The sequence below is a fragment of the Triturus cristatus genome, chromosome 9 (genome assembly GCF_964204655.1).
Source record: "Triturus cristatus chromosome 9, aTriCri1.1, whole genome shotgun sequence".
NCBI lineage: Eukaryota > Metazoa > Chordata > Amphibia > Caudata > Salamandridae > Triturus > Triturus cristatus.
In genome coordinates this window covers 62508522-62526900 of record NC_140592.1, presented here as the reverse complement: position 1 = coordinate 62526900, position 18379 = coordinate 62508522, and the positions used below count along the sequence as shown (strand labels likewise).

Sequence of the window (18379 nt, the reverse complement as noted above, 5' to 3'; positions counted from 1 at the left end):
ATACTACGTTTGCAACACTACTACAGCTTTCTGTGATTCATCTGATTGGGTTAGTAGATCCTTGGATAAAATTGACCCACGGGACCAGTGTGTTTGTTCTTCATGTTCTTTAGCGCTTAAAAAGGTTTTTTTAATAGACAAAAAAGCACTGGAACCTCATTTTTACTCTCTCGTTATAGATTGCTTTTTTTGGTCACCAGCCAGGGTCTGAAAATGGTAATTTACCCAAGAAAATTATTTTTTAAGAAAATACGTTTTAATATGGTGAATTTAGAAAGTGGCAATTACACACGCGGCAGACTTATCTTATTATGAGAACGTCAATGTCTGATATGCATTATTAGACACCTTACGATGAAATTACACATTCCTCTCCGCTCCTGCAGCTCTGAATTGTCCATATGGACTGGGCGCTTCGGTGTCGAGTCCTTCTTGATGCGATGTCCAGGAGCAGGGAGTGGTGCAGTCCCTTCCAGTGATTCCTTCGGACTGTGGTACTCATGAGCTGCAGGATGGTGCTGGACCACAAATGATACAAGGGCTGATAATTCCTGACCCATCTAAAGGCTTTTGGAAACCACAAAGCTGCCAGAACCAGGAACTTCTATCAGTGCTTGTGTCACTAACGCCCTACTGTAATGTGTTCATATGCCTAATTTTTACTTTATTTTATTCTGCTGCACCTGGCTTCCCACCCTATTGGTTTAAGGGGCCAATGAATCACTCCCATTTGCAAACAAGGGTTGTGCAATTTATACATCGTATGGTTTGCGAACAGGAATGCAGTTTACAATGAGACCGATGTACTGTTGGGTCTCATCACAAATCTATTCACAGGGGTCCGCCATATGACCTGCTTAATGAATATTAATTAGGTAAGCCATCATTTGAGACCATCTGTGAATGGCTGCCAAAACAGGGACAGAGGCCTGTAAGGGACCACAGACCTTTGTTCCTGCATTTGCTTTCCGAAACGGGAAACACTTTTTTTTACTGTAGTTTGTGTCTACTAAAAGCTCAGGTGCTGCTTTTTTTTTTTTTATGTTTCCTGTTTGAGAAGACATCTGAGGTCTAGAAAAAAACTACCTGCTCGCGTGAGCTAACAGACTTGATTCACAAAGGGGGAGGAGTTACAAGGGGCACGTTTCGCTTTTGTGAATCAGGTACCACCCCAAATTGGAGGGTGGTAACTCATAAATTGATTGCAAACCATTGATACGTTCCTTTTCAAATCAATAAATAGAAGGGGGAAGTCCATTTCATTACAACTCCTATCCACGAGTCGGAATGGATTGCAATTTTCTGACTCATATAAGTGCTTTCGAATTTTAAGAAAAGCCCTTATGCCGCTGCAAACCCAGTAATTTTGTGAATTACAGGGTTTGCAAGCGCAAAAGGATTTTTACATCGGTCCCTCACTATTTACTTCAACAGTAGCTCCATAAAATGTTCAAGTAAATTTTCTACCCATGATTTGGTCGATGTACACTCGCCTTTTCACAGCCATTGGGAAATCAAATCTGTAAATTACCCTTACACCAGTACTGCCCACAGGAAATGTTCTCAAAGTCACCATCGTTTTACCGTAGATTGAACATCTCTTGTCATACTAATGGAGTTATGCTTCAGTCATGTGATGAAGAGGTGTTACAGGGGTCTGTCTACGGCTGGTCGGTGGTGACGGCAGAAGGGGCGCTCCATCCAGGTCCTCTTCATTGTCAGACACCACCTGTAACTCATCCGCATGAAAGCTGTAGCCCTGAGACACAGGTCTGACATCGACTGCTCTTTCCACTTGAGGAACAGACTGCGACCCAATTCCAGGCAAAGGTACTGCAGGAAAAGGGAAACCGTTCCCTGATGCATCCATGTGTCCATATGCGTGGCTCGGTCCAAGGGAGCCCTCGACGGCATAGGTGACAGACACCCGATGAAGGCTAGCAGCTTGGCGTTGCAGTGACTGCCGCAGAAACATCTCATCCTTTATCGCGTGCAGGCTCTGTCTCAGGATCGCAATTTTCTTTTCCCAAATCTTATTATTTTGCTCCAGCTGGTTTCTGAGAATGTTGATTGTTTTCCTCTGTACTTCGATGGTTTTCTGCAGTTTCTGTAGCTGAGTGGCCATTTTCTGCTGCTCTGCGATCCTTGCCTCATTGTCCAGAGAAAAGGACTTCTGCAGCTGCTCCTTTTGCTGTTGCTGCAATAGAAGCAATTGTTGTCGTTCTAGCTGCAGCATTTCTTTCTCCCTTTCAGCAGCTAATTGTTTTCTCGCTTCGATCTCCTTTTGAGCACGAAGCTCTTCCTCATTGACTTTCATCTTCTCATTCATTACTTTCTCCATATCTTCCTTCTGTTTCTGCAACATTGCTACTGATGAAGACTTTTCCTTCTCTAGCTCAGCCTTCGTTGCTTCTAGGTCTGCCGCCATCTTGTCAAAGGCCCCCAGCCTCTTGTCCATCTTCTCTTTCATTTGCTTTGCTTCTGCTACCAAGCCTCGGTTCTCCTTCTCTTTTGTTTCCAAGTCGCCCTCCAGCTCCGCGATTGTATTTTTCAGAACATCAATTTCCTCTCTAAGTCCTTTATTTTCCTCCAAGATTTTCTCCTTCTCTGGATCTTCTTCTGTTTCATAAATGATCTGTTTCGCTGGTTCGCTTTCTTCGCACTCCAGGAGTTGAGCTTCCAAAGACTCAATCTTCGACTGCTTTACTTGTAGTTTATGCACCAACTGTTGGATCTTGGCGCTCAGAGATTCTTTGGTGTCCGACAACGGATCTCCATCACCTAAGTAATATTTCTCATACTTGACCTTCATGACGGCGAGAGCATCAGCTAGCTGCTGCTGGAAGCTCCGTCGGGCCACCTCCAGCTTCTCTTGGTGAACGGCTTCGAGATTCCTCAGCGTCTCATTCATTTTCAGGTGGAGTCGCCGGGCTTGTTCTTGGATTCGCTCCTCGTGGTCTGCCTGGAGAACAGTTTTCTGGAAAACCAGATCTTTCTTGAGCAGGTCAACGGAGACGGACAATCCTTGAGTTGCTTCCGTCAGTTCCTTCAACTCAAGTATGTCACTGGTGTCGGTCTGGGTGGCGCTGTCTGTGCCGTAGGACCACACCCTCAATTTGCTGGAAATAGATGGCCACGGCTCGAGGGCGCCGGCGATGTCGGCCTCCAACTCTCGCAGATCCTCAGGGCAGAGGGGCGCAGACCGCACGAGGGCCTGACTGCCCACCTCCATGTCGTTGGTTGGAAGTAGGCTGACCAGAGAGCGCAATAGATGAACGTGCTCCTGTGCAGAACTGTGCAAAGCCGAGGGTCACACGTTTGGAACTTGAAAACACTGACTCTGTTAGGTTCTTTTTGCGCCCGATTACATGAGTGTGTCAAGTGGGCAACACGTATATCTGTTTTAGAATGATTGCAGTGAGACAGTGTTGAATAAAAGAGACATGGTCAGTCCTTCCTGCTGAGGTTTGCTGTTGCACAGTCACTCGCATGAACGTTTCTGCTGCTGCTTCCTGGAGTCCTGAACAGGTCGTTATAAGTGCCAAATGTCTAGTTTATTGTTCTTTGTGGTGTGTATTTACAGATCGTCGACCTAATGTCATTGTCTCTGGGGTCCATCTCTGTAGGTTTCTCCGTTGCTGTCACTGCTTTTTCCTTTAACTTCTCTGTTTTGTCTTCCTCCCCTTTCACTTGCTTCTGTTGAGCTTTTTCCTTGGCTACCACCTTCTTCCCACTGTCTTTTCAGCCTGTTCTACTTTATTCTCTGCCTCGGTTGTGCGTTTTGGAACTTCTGGGGGCTTTTTCTTACCACTGTCTTTCTCTTCCCAGTCCAACTGTTTTCTCAGCTTCTTTCTTGCTTCCCCCTCTGCCTTCCTTCTGCTTTCTCCTTCGGCTGTGCTCTCGTCTTCAATTTCCCTTCTGCTTCTTTTCTGCTCTTCTCTCTGCAGTCTGCTGCGTTTCACTTCTCTCTTCTCTGGTTTGACTTTCCCACGCCCCCTTTCTTTCCGCTTTTCCAATGTTACTTTCCCGACTTTGAAAGCTTTCGGAGCATCGACTGTGAGAATTTAATATGATGCCGAGCAGAGTAGCTTGTTTCGGGATTTCGATAATCTGTGTTTTCACTCCTTGTCAGCGGCGTTGCCAAGAGCCGCCGTGAAAACAAGCACAACAGAGTGTCAAAAGAAGGACAGCCAAAAAAAGGAGTCTAAAAGAAGGCTAGTGCACATAACGACGACACCGAGCTACAAAGTGAATTGTCCACCCTGAAATTATGTCACCCTTCTCTCGTCGTTTTCATCGAGCTCCTTCAAGCTTCCCTGCCCATCATTTCTTTCCACCGACTTTAATTTTTAAGGTCCTCGTATTTTTTTTTTTAACACGCCATCTGTTTTATTTTTATTTTTTTTACTCTACATTACATGTTGAAATATTGTACATAAAACTACAAATAATTCTTTTGTGAATCTAGAAACATCTGTAGGCAGGGCTTTACGTGAGGATGTGCCCTGTGAGGTCTCAGACCTGGTAGTAATTAATCACTGACTTTGAACCTGCTCTTTATTGGACTCCATATTAATGTCCTCACATTGACGGGTAAGAAGACATCACTGATCGATTCCTCAAGAAAGTCTGAAAGAAAACCCTTAAAGTATTCCATGTAAGCGATGCAATCCTTGTTCACATTTCACATTTTTTACTTAATCTTACATTATAGATTGTTTGCTTTTTTTGAAGACGTTGTGTTTCTATAGTGTTTTCCTGCAATACATGCAGGGCCAGAAAGGCCTTTCATTCTACTGGGCATTTCCCCAGTGGGCTGGAGCCCTTGGAGGCCGGTTTTGAAATCCCAGGGTGAATGCTGGGGTCTCTGTCACCTCTCCCATCTCTCCGAGATTAACCTCAGCAGGCACGGGGAGATTTCAAGTGAGAGAGCAGGAGAGAGAGGGAAAGGGAAGGTAGAGAGAAAGTGATCTGCGAGGGAGAAGAGAAAGAGGACAGAGAGAGAATGGGTGGATGAAAGAGAGAGGTCGCGTGAGGAGAGGACGGGAGCGAGGCTGGTTTGAGCATTTTATGCCAGGGCCCCGGTGAATATAGGATTCTTGCATAGTATACATTTTGACGAGAGCTACCTTCACATGTCTGAGTGAGTTCAGGTTGCCGATGGGTGTTTATGACGGCGCACAAGAAGGAACTCGGATGTTGAAGCAGCAGGTAGTTCCAGTTTCTCACAGTGCCTCTCTGCAGGCCACAAGGGTGCATACCAACAACCAATCCATGGCCTCTCTGCAGAGCGTGCAGAGCGCACATAGCGATGTTAACATATGTGCCAATTCTAAGTGTGGGAAAGTGTGAGATAAGCAAATGGACATATTCAGAACTATGTGGGGAGAAAAAGGGAGTAAGTTGTCTTACAGAGTGTAATGCACTTATCACCCATGGGTATCAAGGCGCTGAATAACAGATATTTATTGTTACCCAACTCAATGGTACTCATTTTATCGACCTCAGATGGATGAAAGGCTGAATGGACCCGCAGATTTGAACCTGTGACCATGAGGTTGCACACAGGCCCCTGCAGAGGATGCATTAGTCCACTAAGCCACCAGACCTTAAAATTGTTTAAATCACAGTCTCAAATTTTAAGAATTGGAACATTTTCAATTCTAATTATTCACAACAAAATCAATCTTATTTGCTAACAAGTACTGGCAAAGCCAACAGATCAGCTTGCTTTAGGTATATTTGCTGGTCATTGTGTGACATGTCTAATGCAAGTACAGAAAACTCACAGAGAGGAACCAAAATATAGGCCAAGTGAAACACTGTGTAAAGCATAGATATTTAGGGGCCGATTATGATGTTGGTCGGAGTTGCCTCCAACCAACATCGTCACGGAATTGGGACTGACTGACCTCCGGTCGGTGGTCCCGACTGCAGAATTACGATGCGACTGCACATGGTGTGGTCGCATACTCTCATTTCCCTATGGAAGCTTATGCTATGGCCGTAAACCAGTCCTAGCACAAGCTCCCATAGAGAAATGGGAGAGTGTATTCTTCCCTGCACCGCGTGGGAGGTACCGTCACGGTGCAGGGATGAACAAGGGGGCACCATAGGTGCCCACTTGGCCCGAACCGGAGGCTGCAAAGAGAAAGGGGGCCCAGCTACGGACCCCAAATTCGCTTTCCGACAGGCTTTCCATGTCAGAAAGCCCGGCATGGGAAGCCTGTGGGAAACCGAGCATCGTAATCCTAATGGCAGAAACGCCGTCCATTGGGATTACGGGCCGGTCTCCGACTGGCCGACGAGCTCCTTGAGCCCATCGGAATCCAGCCGGAATGACCGGCCAGTTTCAATTCCAACTGCCTACATTGTTATTAGGCGGTCGGAATTGAAACCAACAATGTCGGACAGAAAGCCTCTGACCAGAGTTCGGAGGCTTGAGGTCGGAAGCTTTCTGACTGACATCGTAATTGGCCCTTTAGTTTGCATGTTTTCAGCCACATCTATTGGAAAGGTTTCTTAGTTACATTCCTTTGACCACTCCCCTTTCCAAGACCCCACCTTTTTATCTCACTTAAAGCACAATATGTATGTAAATAATGTGTACTATACAACCACACATACACATACCCATTTGACTTCCTATAGCTCTGTTATAGCCACAGCTCTTTAAAAAAAAAAAATTTTAATGAATACAATTTTTGAAATGGTTACAAGGTGAAACCAGCACAAAGAGAGAGAAAGGACTAGAAGAGAAAACAAGATAAGCAGATGAGATGAATGAAATGGCATTATTACAACTAAACAACAGACATGACGCATACACTAACAAAATGGCTACAGTAACATAAAGTCACTGTACAATGTCCCAGAAACCCCCCTGAAGTGAAGGCAGGGATGTCACATTCCAGTGACTTCCAAAATTGAATGCAGATGAAATGAGACTTGGAGGAAGCCACGCCTGGGCCCAACCAAAGCCACAGGCAATGAACCAGTCAACAAGATGGAGAAGGGTGCGGTGGGAGAAGACACAACGCCTCAAGCAGTCTCCAGATGTTCCAAGGGCTCCTGACATCTACAGGCCCAGGCTCCTCTGACAAAGGATGCCCTCCCACCCTCCTCACCAAAGACCTCACCCCGAAGCAGGAAATGTACAGGGTCCAAATAGGGTCGACTGCTGTATACGACCAATTTGGTTGCTGTTACCTTTTTATCAAACCTAGAGGTGGACATGAGGACTTAGCCTGGCAAGAATCTGAAAAGTAGATTGATACAAAAAAGGAATATGTTTTATTTTGGACATTGCGCCTCAAACATTTTAAACATTGCAAAAATCAACATATGCGCACAGATATTGCTCTTGTCTTTGCTTCTCATAGTCTTCTAAATGCCAGAACTTTTTGTTTATTTAATTTTTATTTTAAGAATATTTCATAGTGCTGGCTAGACCTGAAGGTATCGGAGCGCTTTGCAACAGTGAATGTTCACAACTTCACATCAAAGATAACAAGTCTATACAGGGCTGCTGAGTCAGGGCGCTATACAACTGTAAGTGTTCACATCAAAAATAGCAAGTATATACAGAACAGCTGAGTCAGAGCGCTTTACAACAGAAAATGTTTTCATCACAGAAAACAAGTATATACAGAGCAGCAGAGTCATATCAGACCAAATCAGTGGTTGAGCACGAGGGAGGAAAGATAGCAGGAAAGGGGTATTGGGAGGGTTGGGGGGTAGAGAGCCTGTCCAATTGGAAGATAGATACCCGCTAGTTGAGATGCCAGTATAGGAGGAAGCCCTTCAGATGTCTATTGAAGCTCAGTAAGGAAGGGTTCGTTCTGAACTGGGATAGAGATGCGGATTTTAGGGGCATTGCTCAGGAAAGAGCATGCCAATGTTTTTTGTTTTTTGGGCTTTAGTCAGAAAGAGTAGGGTGTTTGTGCTTCTTAGGTTTCTCGTCTGACCAGCCTTTTTAGGTCTCGCCTCACCCAGCGCATGCGCTGATCTGGCGAGACTTATTGAGAGGGCTCCAAAAAGTGCTACCATGGCCAGCCTAGAGCTACAGTGCATGTCGCGGGGGCGCGCGCCGCGCTTGACCACGATTACTTTCACTTTCGCGGCCACTTTGATGTTTGATCGCGATCACTTTCGCGGCCGCACGGCGGCTTGGCGTAGCCAATAGGTCTCACTTTTGGGACCTTATAGGTATTTAGTTATGCAACTGTTGCATGGCTAAACACTTATAAGGTCCCAAAGGCGAGACCTATTGGCTATGCCAATGCTTGTTTAGTTTTGAGGAGAGGTAAGCTGGTTTTCCAGTGTGTAGGGCTCTGTGAGTAAGACAAGCCATTCTGAAGCTGCAGCGAGCTTCAATCGGGAGCCACTTCAGTTCTTTCAGGGCGGGGTTATGTGGTCATATTTGTTTATTCTTGTGACCATTCTGGCTGCTGCATTGAGGGCGGTTCTAAGGGATGCGAGGTGGAATTTAGCCGAGCCTGTGAGGGTGGCGTTCCTGTAGTCCAATCTAGACAGCACCATCTCTTGAGTGGCAGATTTAAGATCATTTGGAGGTAAGTAGGGTTTGATTTTGTTTTGTAGTTTCAGGTTGTGGAAGGCGCTCTTCGCGGTATTCTTTATATGATCTTTCATGATCACTTTGGGGTCCAGTGGGATTCCTGGAGATTTGACCGAGTCAGCTAGGGTTAGATTGCAGTTGAGAGCATCTATGGAGTTTATCCATTCTTGCATCTGTGGAAAATGTTCTGTCTTAAATTCTGAAATAATTTCATCATATGGTTCCTCGACTCATGTATGACAATGCCCTGTATCGTCTTGAATCCCAGATGGGGGTAGTTCGCTCTATAAAATACTATAAATAAATTGCATATCACACAAACGTGCATGCAAGTGCAAAAATCGACACCATTTAAAAGTGAAAATAAATAAAAAAGGTAAATCTATGTAATCATAAATACACATAATTTCATAGTTAATCCAAATCATTTTGTTAGTTCAATTGTGCATATGAATAAGATCCGGAGTGACTCCGATGACCTTGACCAGCATCTGTTACTTGGATCTGTCCTGCACTCAGAGACTGTCACTTCTGTGCCAAGAGCTTCATGAAGCTTGTACAAGGAGAGAGAAAGATTGTGTTTTTATTGTGCACTCAGGTGACTTATTGTAGGATGCTGTGCTCAGTGCCTGTAAGGGCATCTGCACGGCCTGGGTCTGTGCTGCCCAATCTGTACCCACAGTCACCCCAGTGCTTAATTTGTAAAAAAAAAAAAACATAAGTGCCAGGGCACTCATCAGGAGGCCACTGCAACTTGTCACTTCTGTGCCAAGAGTTTATGGCACCCTGTACAAGGAGATAGAAAGATTGTGCTTGTATCACATATACTAAGATGGCTTATTATGGGATGGTGTGCTCAGTGCCTGTAAGGGCATCTCCATGGCCTGAGCCTGTGCAAAACGATTCTGCAGCTGCAGTAACCCAGAGGGGTGTGCCGTGACCAGCGGAAAGTAAGTATACATTAGAAAAGGCTGTAGCAGAGCAGCAGAGTGGGGTCGGACGGGCAAGCAACAACACAGAGAGAATGGGAGGGACAAGCAACAACAAAGAGAGGGATGGAAGGGGGCAAGCAGCAACATAAAGAGGGACAGGTGTAGAGGGACATGAGAGAGACACCTGCAAACACATGCCCCCTTGTGGACTGCTTAAACTAAAAGAAAAGGGTAACTCCAGAAGTTCAAGCAGTGGAAGGACACAAGTACTTGGGCCATTCTCCAGGGGAGGAACAAACATGCATAGAGAAAGTGAAGTCGACACACGCTGACCAAAGAGAAGCAAGGAAATTAGAGTGATGATGAAGCCAATCAATGTTAAGCAGAGGGCGGGCTCTAAGCCACTTTAAGCAAACAAAATGTTTTGCAAGTGGAGAGGAAGATCCATGATTGCGCCTTCAGATTATTTGCTCCCAGCTGAGACTATTTTAGCATTCAGGTATACATACTTCTGACAAGACACTACGAGGGTAACAGGCCACAGTCTCAGACTCAGTCACGGTCTGACTCTTTTTGTTTTAATCTTAAATATTATTTGCACCGCTCACCTGCACTGCTCGGAGTCTCCCCTGGTCCGCCGCGGCTTGTGCCGATTGTGCGGAGGGGCCCGACTCCGCCATTTCTCCCTCACAATCCCAGTGTGAGGTTAGCGCTCCAGAGACTGCGGCAGTCCCGCCCACTTCCTTGCAGCCAAAAGGGAGTGCGCCGAGGGGATGCGCACAGTGGCGCACCAAGGATATTCCAAAGGCAAGCCCGTCTGCGCCCGTCCGCGCATGACCGCCGCCAGACGTCAGCCACTCTGCCCATTTTAGACGCCATCATCCCCTCTACCTCCCATTAAGTACCAAGGATGACTATCATCCAATACACTAGTCGGGAGCTTCACTCCTTCAATAAAGCATACACCCTGGAAACAATCGTCATCTCTTCCTCAATCGCCAGGATTCCCAGTACTCAAGAGTGTCTACCCATCACAAAGCAAGTCTTATCAATTGTGAATAACACCCTACACTCACAGCCCACCCATGAAAAACCAGAGTCGGAGTACTTAGTGGGTCTCTATTGTAATGCACGTTCCCTCCCCAAACATGCACTTGATATCTGGTACCTACTGGACTCAGAGAACCCGGACCTCTGCTTCTGCCCTGAAACAGGGCTACATGAGTCCTCACAACCCAACTTAGCTATAGCATTATCCCACGATTACCAGCTGATCAGACATGATAGGAAAGACAGGAAAGGAGGAGGCATAGCCATTGCTTTCAAATCGAACATCAAAACACACACCATAGAGGCCATCCAGGCTGATTGGGGCAAAATCTATATTTTTACAATAGAGAGCACAAGGAAAGAAACATTGAAAGGCGCGCTTCTATACAGACCCGGGGAAATAAAACCCATTTCTCAAACAATTTAACTCAATCCATCGCACCCCACGTCCTGGCGGCTGATTACTTCATGCTTCTAGGAGATTTTAATTGTCATGCTGAGCTCAAAACTGACCCCCACACACTAGACCTTATCGCACACCTGGACTCACTGGGTTTAAAGCAACTGATAATAGGCCCCGCCCATACCGCCGGTCACACATTAGATCTGCTATTTACCAATTCACAGTATATAAAGGTCAACCAAATTCTCCCTATCCTATGGTCCAACCACCACTTAATAAGTTTTCATATGGGCCAATTAGTAACCCAACCAGGTCCAAAGAAAGAACAAAAGCTAAGCAGGTCATGGAACCAGATAAACCTTGAATCATTCTCTACAACCTTTGTCCCCCTCTCCCCCTCTGAAATGACTAATGTTATCAAGGCAGCTATAAATTTTGAGACGGCAATTGTCACATCTTTAGATATAATTGCCCCGAAGAAGAAAACTAATTGCCCCGAAAAAACTAACCCCCTGGTTCACTCCAGACTTAAAAAGCGTTAAACTCGCCCTCAGGAAGGCACAGCGCAAATGGAGACTCACTAAAAGCACAACGGATAGGCATCAGTATAAAAACCTACACGACCGATACATGGATAACATAGCCATGGCCAAAATATCCTACCTAGGAGGCAGACTCAGTCAAGCCTCCAATTCCCATAAGGAACTATACAAGATCGTGAAGGAATTCACTAACCCCCCCTCCGGCATACCGACATATATTGCCTCGCAGGAGTGGGTGGATTCCCTCTCAGCTTTCTTTGTAAACAAGATAAATGATATCCACAAACTCTTCCCCCAAGTTATAAATACCCCGCATGGATCGGATGAAACCCTCCCTCGGAACACCAACTCTTAAAGAATTTAGAAAACTTACAGAGGAAGACACTTCAGCCATACTAAGTAGGATGAAATCCGGCTCGCCAACTGATCCCGCGTCCACCCAGATCCTAACCAAAATTGGCCCAGCACTCACCTCCAACATACCCTATATCTTGAACCTTTCACTTTCACAATCCACTGTACCTGCACATTGGAAGGAAGCTATTGTCAGACCTATTCGGAAAAAGCCAACAGCTAACCCCAAACAACTCGCCAATTACAGAACAATCGCTCTCCAACCTCTGTTTGGCAAAGTAATGGAAGCGGCAGTTAACCACCAACTGTCCATATACTTAGAAAGTAACAACCTGTTAGACTCATCGCAATCAGGCTTCCGGTCTTATCATAGCACCGAGACGGCTCTAGTCGAAATCATCGCTAACATCAGGCTCTCTCTTGATGTCAGACAGTCCGCCATCCTTATCCTGCTCGACTTGTCGGCTGCCTTCGACACCATCTCTCATGGCATCCTCTTGGAGCGTCTATGGGAGTTTGGTGTCGAGGGCCCGGCTCTGCAATGGCTCAAGAGCTACTTGACGGAACGGTCCGCTAAGGTACAAATAGGGGGTTTCTGCTCCAAAAGCCTACCCATTGACAAGGGAGTTCCCCAGGGATCAATTTTGAGTCCCACGCTCTTTAACCTTTACGTGTCGCCGCTGGCCAAAATAATCAGAGCCTATGGCTTTGATACAGTTTCCTACGCCGATGACACGCAATTGTTGATCACTCTTGATCCAGATCCCACTAACACACAACGTAGATTTAAACTGTGCATGTCATCGGTTAATGAATGGATGTCAACTAATCACTTACAGCTCAATGCGAGCAAGTCAGAAATCATGCTCTTTGGAGACGTGCAACACATATGGACCACTGACTGGTGGCCTTCCTCCCTAGGGCCATGCCCACCGCCCAAAACTGCGGTCCGAAATCTGGGAGTCATTATGGACAATAAACTTTCCATGACTGACCACATCAACTCCGTGGTCCGCACCAGCTATGGCTTAATGCGCTCCCTCAGGAAAATCTTTAAATGGATTCCCCTCTGCTCCCGGATGCCCCTTGTGCAGGGACTAATCCTCAATCGCTTGGACTATGGCAATGCACTGTTCGCATCCATTAATGAAAGACTCCTGTCTAAGCTTCGAGTGCTTCAGAACACCGCGGCGAGACTGCTCTTGAATCTCCACCCCGCTCACCATCGGCTTCCAGCCTGAAGACCCTCCACTGGCTACCTACAAGAAAGTGGGTCACCTTTAAATGATGTTGCTTGGTACACAAAACCTTGAACAATAAGGGGCCTGCCTATTTAGAAAAGAAACTGACCAAACATCAGCCAGTGCGAACCCTCCTCTCGTCCAACAAATATCTCTTAACGATCCCCAAGGTTCACACTGTTAAAAACGGTGACAGGTCCTTTTCCATAACTGCACCTGAGCTATGGAACTCACTGCCGTTACGGCTACGCCTGGAAACTGACCACAAAAAATTCCGTAACGTTCTTAAAACATGGCTATTTTAACCCCTGGTCTTGCCCCTTCCTAGTTTCCTGTGTTTGGCTACTACATGGTAAGGTATGTTATTGTATGGTATGGTATGTTATGGTATGGTAAGGTATGGTAAGGTATGATATGGTACGGTATGGTATGTTATGGTATGGTATGTTATAGTATGGTATGGTATGGTTTGTTTTACGGTATGGTAAGGTATGGTATTGTGGAAATTTAGCTTGCAAACTGAACATTATCTGCGCCATCTTGCCTCTCCCCAGCGCCACGCACTGCGAATGCACGGCCGCCATTTTAGGCACCCCACTCTCTCCCCACTCATTGTCAATCGCCAGCGCGGTCCCCTTGGCGCTGCGAGCATCCCCCGCGCGCTGGCCACCCCCGCTCTCTCATACAGGCCATAAACCCTCTCTTTCTGCGCGACCCTGCTACGGAACCACTTCCGACCGACAACCCATACATGGTCATGCCTCTCCTTTGATAACCCCCTTCCTCTGCGCCCCATTGTCTGAACTGGTCCCAGGCCATCACCTAGCCCTGCGGATGCAGTTTATTGCTCCTACTGTAAGGGAAACACCCCACATCAAAGGGATTACAGTAGATCAAAGCCCCTACTCCCTGAGACCCGACCGGTCACACACCCCCCCAGGAATTGGCGGAATACCCTGCTGCGCAATAGCCATCTCCTACTGTGGGTGGGGTGGGAACTCCTACTGTATCTATGTGTGGGATCGGATCTGAACCGGGGCTTCAGGGGATATTCCCCCCGTACATCAAGGGAATCTCAAGAATGTACTATGTGTAATAAAGCAATAAACCAGTGTATAAGAGACCAGGTCTCAGAGATGCAGTTAGAGCACCTCGTGACGATACCTTGCTGTCTGATCTGATGTGTTCTGCTCCGACGGAATAAAACTTTGTTTCCTGCCTTCCAGTCTCCGGCGCCTTCCTCTTTTATTGGTAAATTATCGAGTGGTATGAGAGGCGATTACCGCCGGGCAAATACTTGAAAGGTTATCGACTGAAACTGCCGCTACCATTTAACAATTGGCGTCCCAAACGTGGGGCCCATCAGCGACACGTGGATCCAGTGGGAGAGGTCCCGACGACAGAGTGAACGACTGCAACGATCGGGAGAGCTCCTGCCCAATAGACCCTCGTCTGGCAGCCGATCATCCGAACTTCACTGGTTCCGAGCAGACCTCTCTCGAGTGATCTACGGTCCTGACTGGGAACCATCAGGAGTGCCGCGGCAAATACGGAGAGTAGAGGACGATCGGGCGCTGGAGGCGGAAGACGAGAAACTGTCCACGCGGTCCGGGTAAGGTCGTGATACACGACAAATTGAGAAATAATTGATTGATTGTTTGATGCTTTGGAAATACTAGTATTGCTCATTGATTGTTCTTTTTGAGATATTCGCTGTCTACAAACGGGGAGGAGTAGAAATACTCTCTCTCTCTCTCCCTTTGCAGATAGTGAAGGGTAGGTAACGCAGACTTTTGTCCCCGTTGAAACCCGTCGTGCCTATCTTTATCTCCCCATTGATTGATTGTCCGAACATTGATTGTTTTGAAGAATAGTGCTTTTTGAGATATTCTCTGTTTGCAAATAACGTAGAATAGGAATATTCTGTCTAGTCTTTGCAAATAGTGAAGGGTAGGTAACGCAGACTTTTGTCCCCGTTGAAACCCGTCGTGCCTATCTTTATCTCCCCATTGATTGATTGATTGATTGTCCGAACACTAGTTGTTCGATATTGGTTCTTTGGAGGTATTCTCTGCTTACAAATAACGAAGAATAGAGATATTCTGTCTAGTCTTTGCAAGCAGTGAAAAGATAGGTAGTGCTGACTTTTGTCCCCGTTGAAACCCGTCATGCCTATCTTCTCCCCACTGATTGGTAGTTGGTTCTGCCCGGACCGCTTATTAGAGGTGAACCACCCGGCTCCACTGGAAGGCACCCCTAATAAGGACATGTTCACTAAATATGGACTAGTCGCCGTAGCTTATAGCAAGCTGTGGCATAAATATACCAAGAAGGACCCCGAAAGTCAGTGGCCACTGATAGGATCCTTCGACGACCATAAGATAGAAGCGCTAGAAATAGCTCTGCGTAGCAACAAGACGACGCCTACTATGCTTGACAGTATCGGCATGTGGCGCAAAGAAGCGACGCAACGGAAAAAGAGGGAAGAAGTAAAAGCAGAAAAGGAATTACGAAAGGCAGCTCACCTTGCCGCTAGAAAGTTAGACGAAGACATAAAGGAGAGAAGGGAAACTAAACTAAGACAGGAGCCCGAAACCTCAGGCCAGTACGCTGTTAGGACCCCTTCTTTGCTCTACCCTGAGTTGTCCTCCAAGCAGCGAACAAATGACGAGATACTGTTAGGTTCCCCGATCATTTACATGCCCCCTCCGTATGCACCCTCCCAATCAATAGTGCAACACCCACAACCCCCGAACACGAGCGAAAGCAGTACAGGGGCCTCGGCCCTCACGGCCTCCGCGCCGGCTGAGCCTCTTGTGCCGAACCCAACGTCGACTACAACGCTAGACGACCATGAGATAGGAAAGAAAGAGTCCACCAGAATGAATCGATTAACTAAGGATGAACGAGCAGGAATTGACAAGATAGTAGGGACGCTGGTGGAACGAAAAGAAAGTGAGGAGTATATAACAGACGTGTATAACTCGTACGCCGACAGCCGCAGACGACACTTCGTCGTACGGCTCTGTTATCACGCCCTGAATGCATATGAGGATAGGTACCACGATAAAGGTCCCGAAGGCTTAGCGGCCCTATATAGGAAGGTAGACATTGGGGAAGAAAGAGAGGGCGATGTAGCGAACCTCTTCACTCGTACACTCGAGGTCTACCGACACCTTAAAGAACATGGACAGACCACCAAAACAGAAACCCCCATAGCAACTAAGCCCCAGGGAGGAAGGCCCGATGCCATGATGCCCATTAAAGAAGCTGCCCCCTACTGGGTCCCCCCACGGGGTCAGGGAACACACAACGACATCAACCACCAAGATGCGAAGGGAAGGGTTGTATATAACTGGGTCTACCAGCCGTGGGACCGGCAAGATATTTTGACCTTTAGAAAGACTCTACCCGACTTGAGAAAGAACCCGACTGCCTTCTACACTGAATTGGGTACAGCCTTAGGCTCAACGATAATGACGTTAGCAGATATCGACTTGTTCTTTGGGCTATGCCTGCCGGCTGATGTGTGGAAACAAATCCGGAAAGTTGACCACGCTGAGCCGTTCGGATATACCTGGGTACAACTCGATACCATAGATAAACAGCGAGAACCAGGACAGAAACCCCCGAAGGCCATCTTAGAGCTCCCAGACAAGATTGTACTAAAACTGAAGACTCTAATCCCAGAAAGAAAGGTAGACTGGTCGATAGTGACGGCTTGCCGCCAGAAACCCCAGGAGGATGTGTCTGAATACTTCTCCCGATTCGAGACTGTGTTTTCCGATTACAGTGGCCAAGACATGACCACCGCAACCGGACATCACCTCTTTGTCCAGAATTATGTAAAGGGTGTGTCGCCAGAAGTTTCCCAGAAACTACAGACCAGCGAGAGTAGTTGGGCAGCCTCCAAACCCGCAGCAATTCTCCAGATGGCCCAGTACTACGAAAACCAGAAGAACGAGAACGATAGGGCATCAGAGAAGAAGAAAAAGGAATTAAAGGAGAGGGTGATGATAGCACAGTTGCAAGGGGTGACCATAGGAAGGGAACCCCCAAAAGAGAATTACCACCCAACCGCCCCTAGAAAGCTACCCCCTAGAGACCATACACCTACACCCTACAACGGACGGAGAGACTTAGATGGGAATCAATGTGCGTTCTGTAGAGGGTTCGGACACTGGAAGTCCCAGTGCCCGGCCCTTCTGGAAATGAACAAGAATAGGGACCCCAGAGACACAGCCTACGACCCCAGAAATAGAGGACAGGGACGAGGGCACACGAACAACACCATCAACGACAGGCCAGGCAGACCGAACACCTTTGATCGCCCCCGACAAAACCAGTATCAGCAGTCTGACTACGAGAGCACCCAGGACTTCGCATAGGACCGCCAGGGACAAGGGAGGGATCCAGTCGAACTCCGTGTTGACCAGCAAGGTCCTTACGTCACCGCTAAGGTCTTGGGCACAAAATCTCCATTCCTGGTAGATACTGGGGCGACACGTAGTGCGTTATCTAAACGACTGATTCCTAGGGCACCCTTGTCTGGCTCACACGTAACCTCAATAGGCTTTGACGGAACGCCCTCCACTAGCCCCTTATCAGCACCAATCTCCTTTGACTTAGAAGATAACACCACTGACACGACCTTTCTGCTCTCCTCCAACACCCCCGATGCTATTATGGGGCTCGATTTGCTAAAACATTTTCGAGCCACCATCAGATGCTCCCCAGACGGAGTTCGAGTCATCCTACACGATAACCCAGATCTATCCAGACCCTGTCACACACGACGTATGCTCTCTATAACCGATGCTGATACGTCCCTACTCGACACATTACCTTCACATCTATGGGCTAAAACCGACTCAGATGTAGGGCGCATGGTGATCGACCCGGTACACATAACCGTCCGACCGGATGCAGTGCTCCCAAAGCTTCCACAGTATCGGATATCACCCGAAGGCGAGAAGGCATTGGTGGAAATCATCGAGTCCCTGGTCGAGGCAGGAGTGGTAGAAGAAGTAGTCAGTAATGTTTGCAACAGCCCTATCCTACCCATTGTAAAGAAGCAAGGCGAGGGGGATGAGAAAGCCTACCGTTTCATTGTTGACTTGCGAGAGGTTAACAAAGTAGTCATACCCCAGTACCCCGTAGTCTCAGACATCACCACCATCCTCACCCTGATTCCATCTACTGCCACCATCTTTACTGTTATTGACCTCAAGAACGCATTCTTTTCCATCCCCATCCACCCAGACAGCCGCTACCTGTTC

At 47.1% G+C, this 18379-nt stretch overlaps 1 protein-coding gene across 1 annotated transcript; it reads right to left on the bottom strand.

Annotated features, from left to right (window-relative positions):
- Nucleotides 1-234: 234 nt before the first annotated feature.
- C9H10orf67 (chromosome 9 C10orf67 homolog) lies at nucleotides 235-4152 on the bottom strand. Its single transcript, XM_085624413.1, has one exon. It carries the CDS (start codon nucleotides 3230-3232, stop codon nucleotides 1619-1621), a length of 1614 nt encoding a protein of 537 aa, XP_085480539.1. The 5' UTR covers nucleotides 3233-4152; the 3' UTR covers nucleotides 235-1618.
- Between the last annotated feature and the right edge of the window lie 14227 nt (nucleotides 4153-18379).

Coding starts and splice junctions, on each gene's coding strand:
- C9H10orf67 (XM_085624413.1), bottom strand. CDS start 3,232: ATGGAGGTGGGCAGTCAGGCCCTCGTGCGGTCTGCGCCCCTCTGCCCT.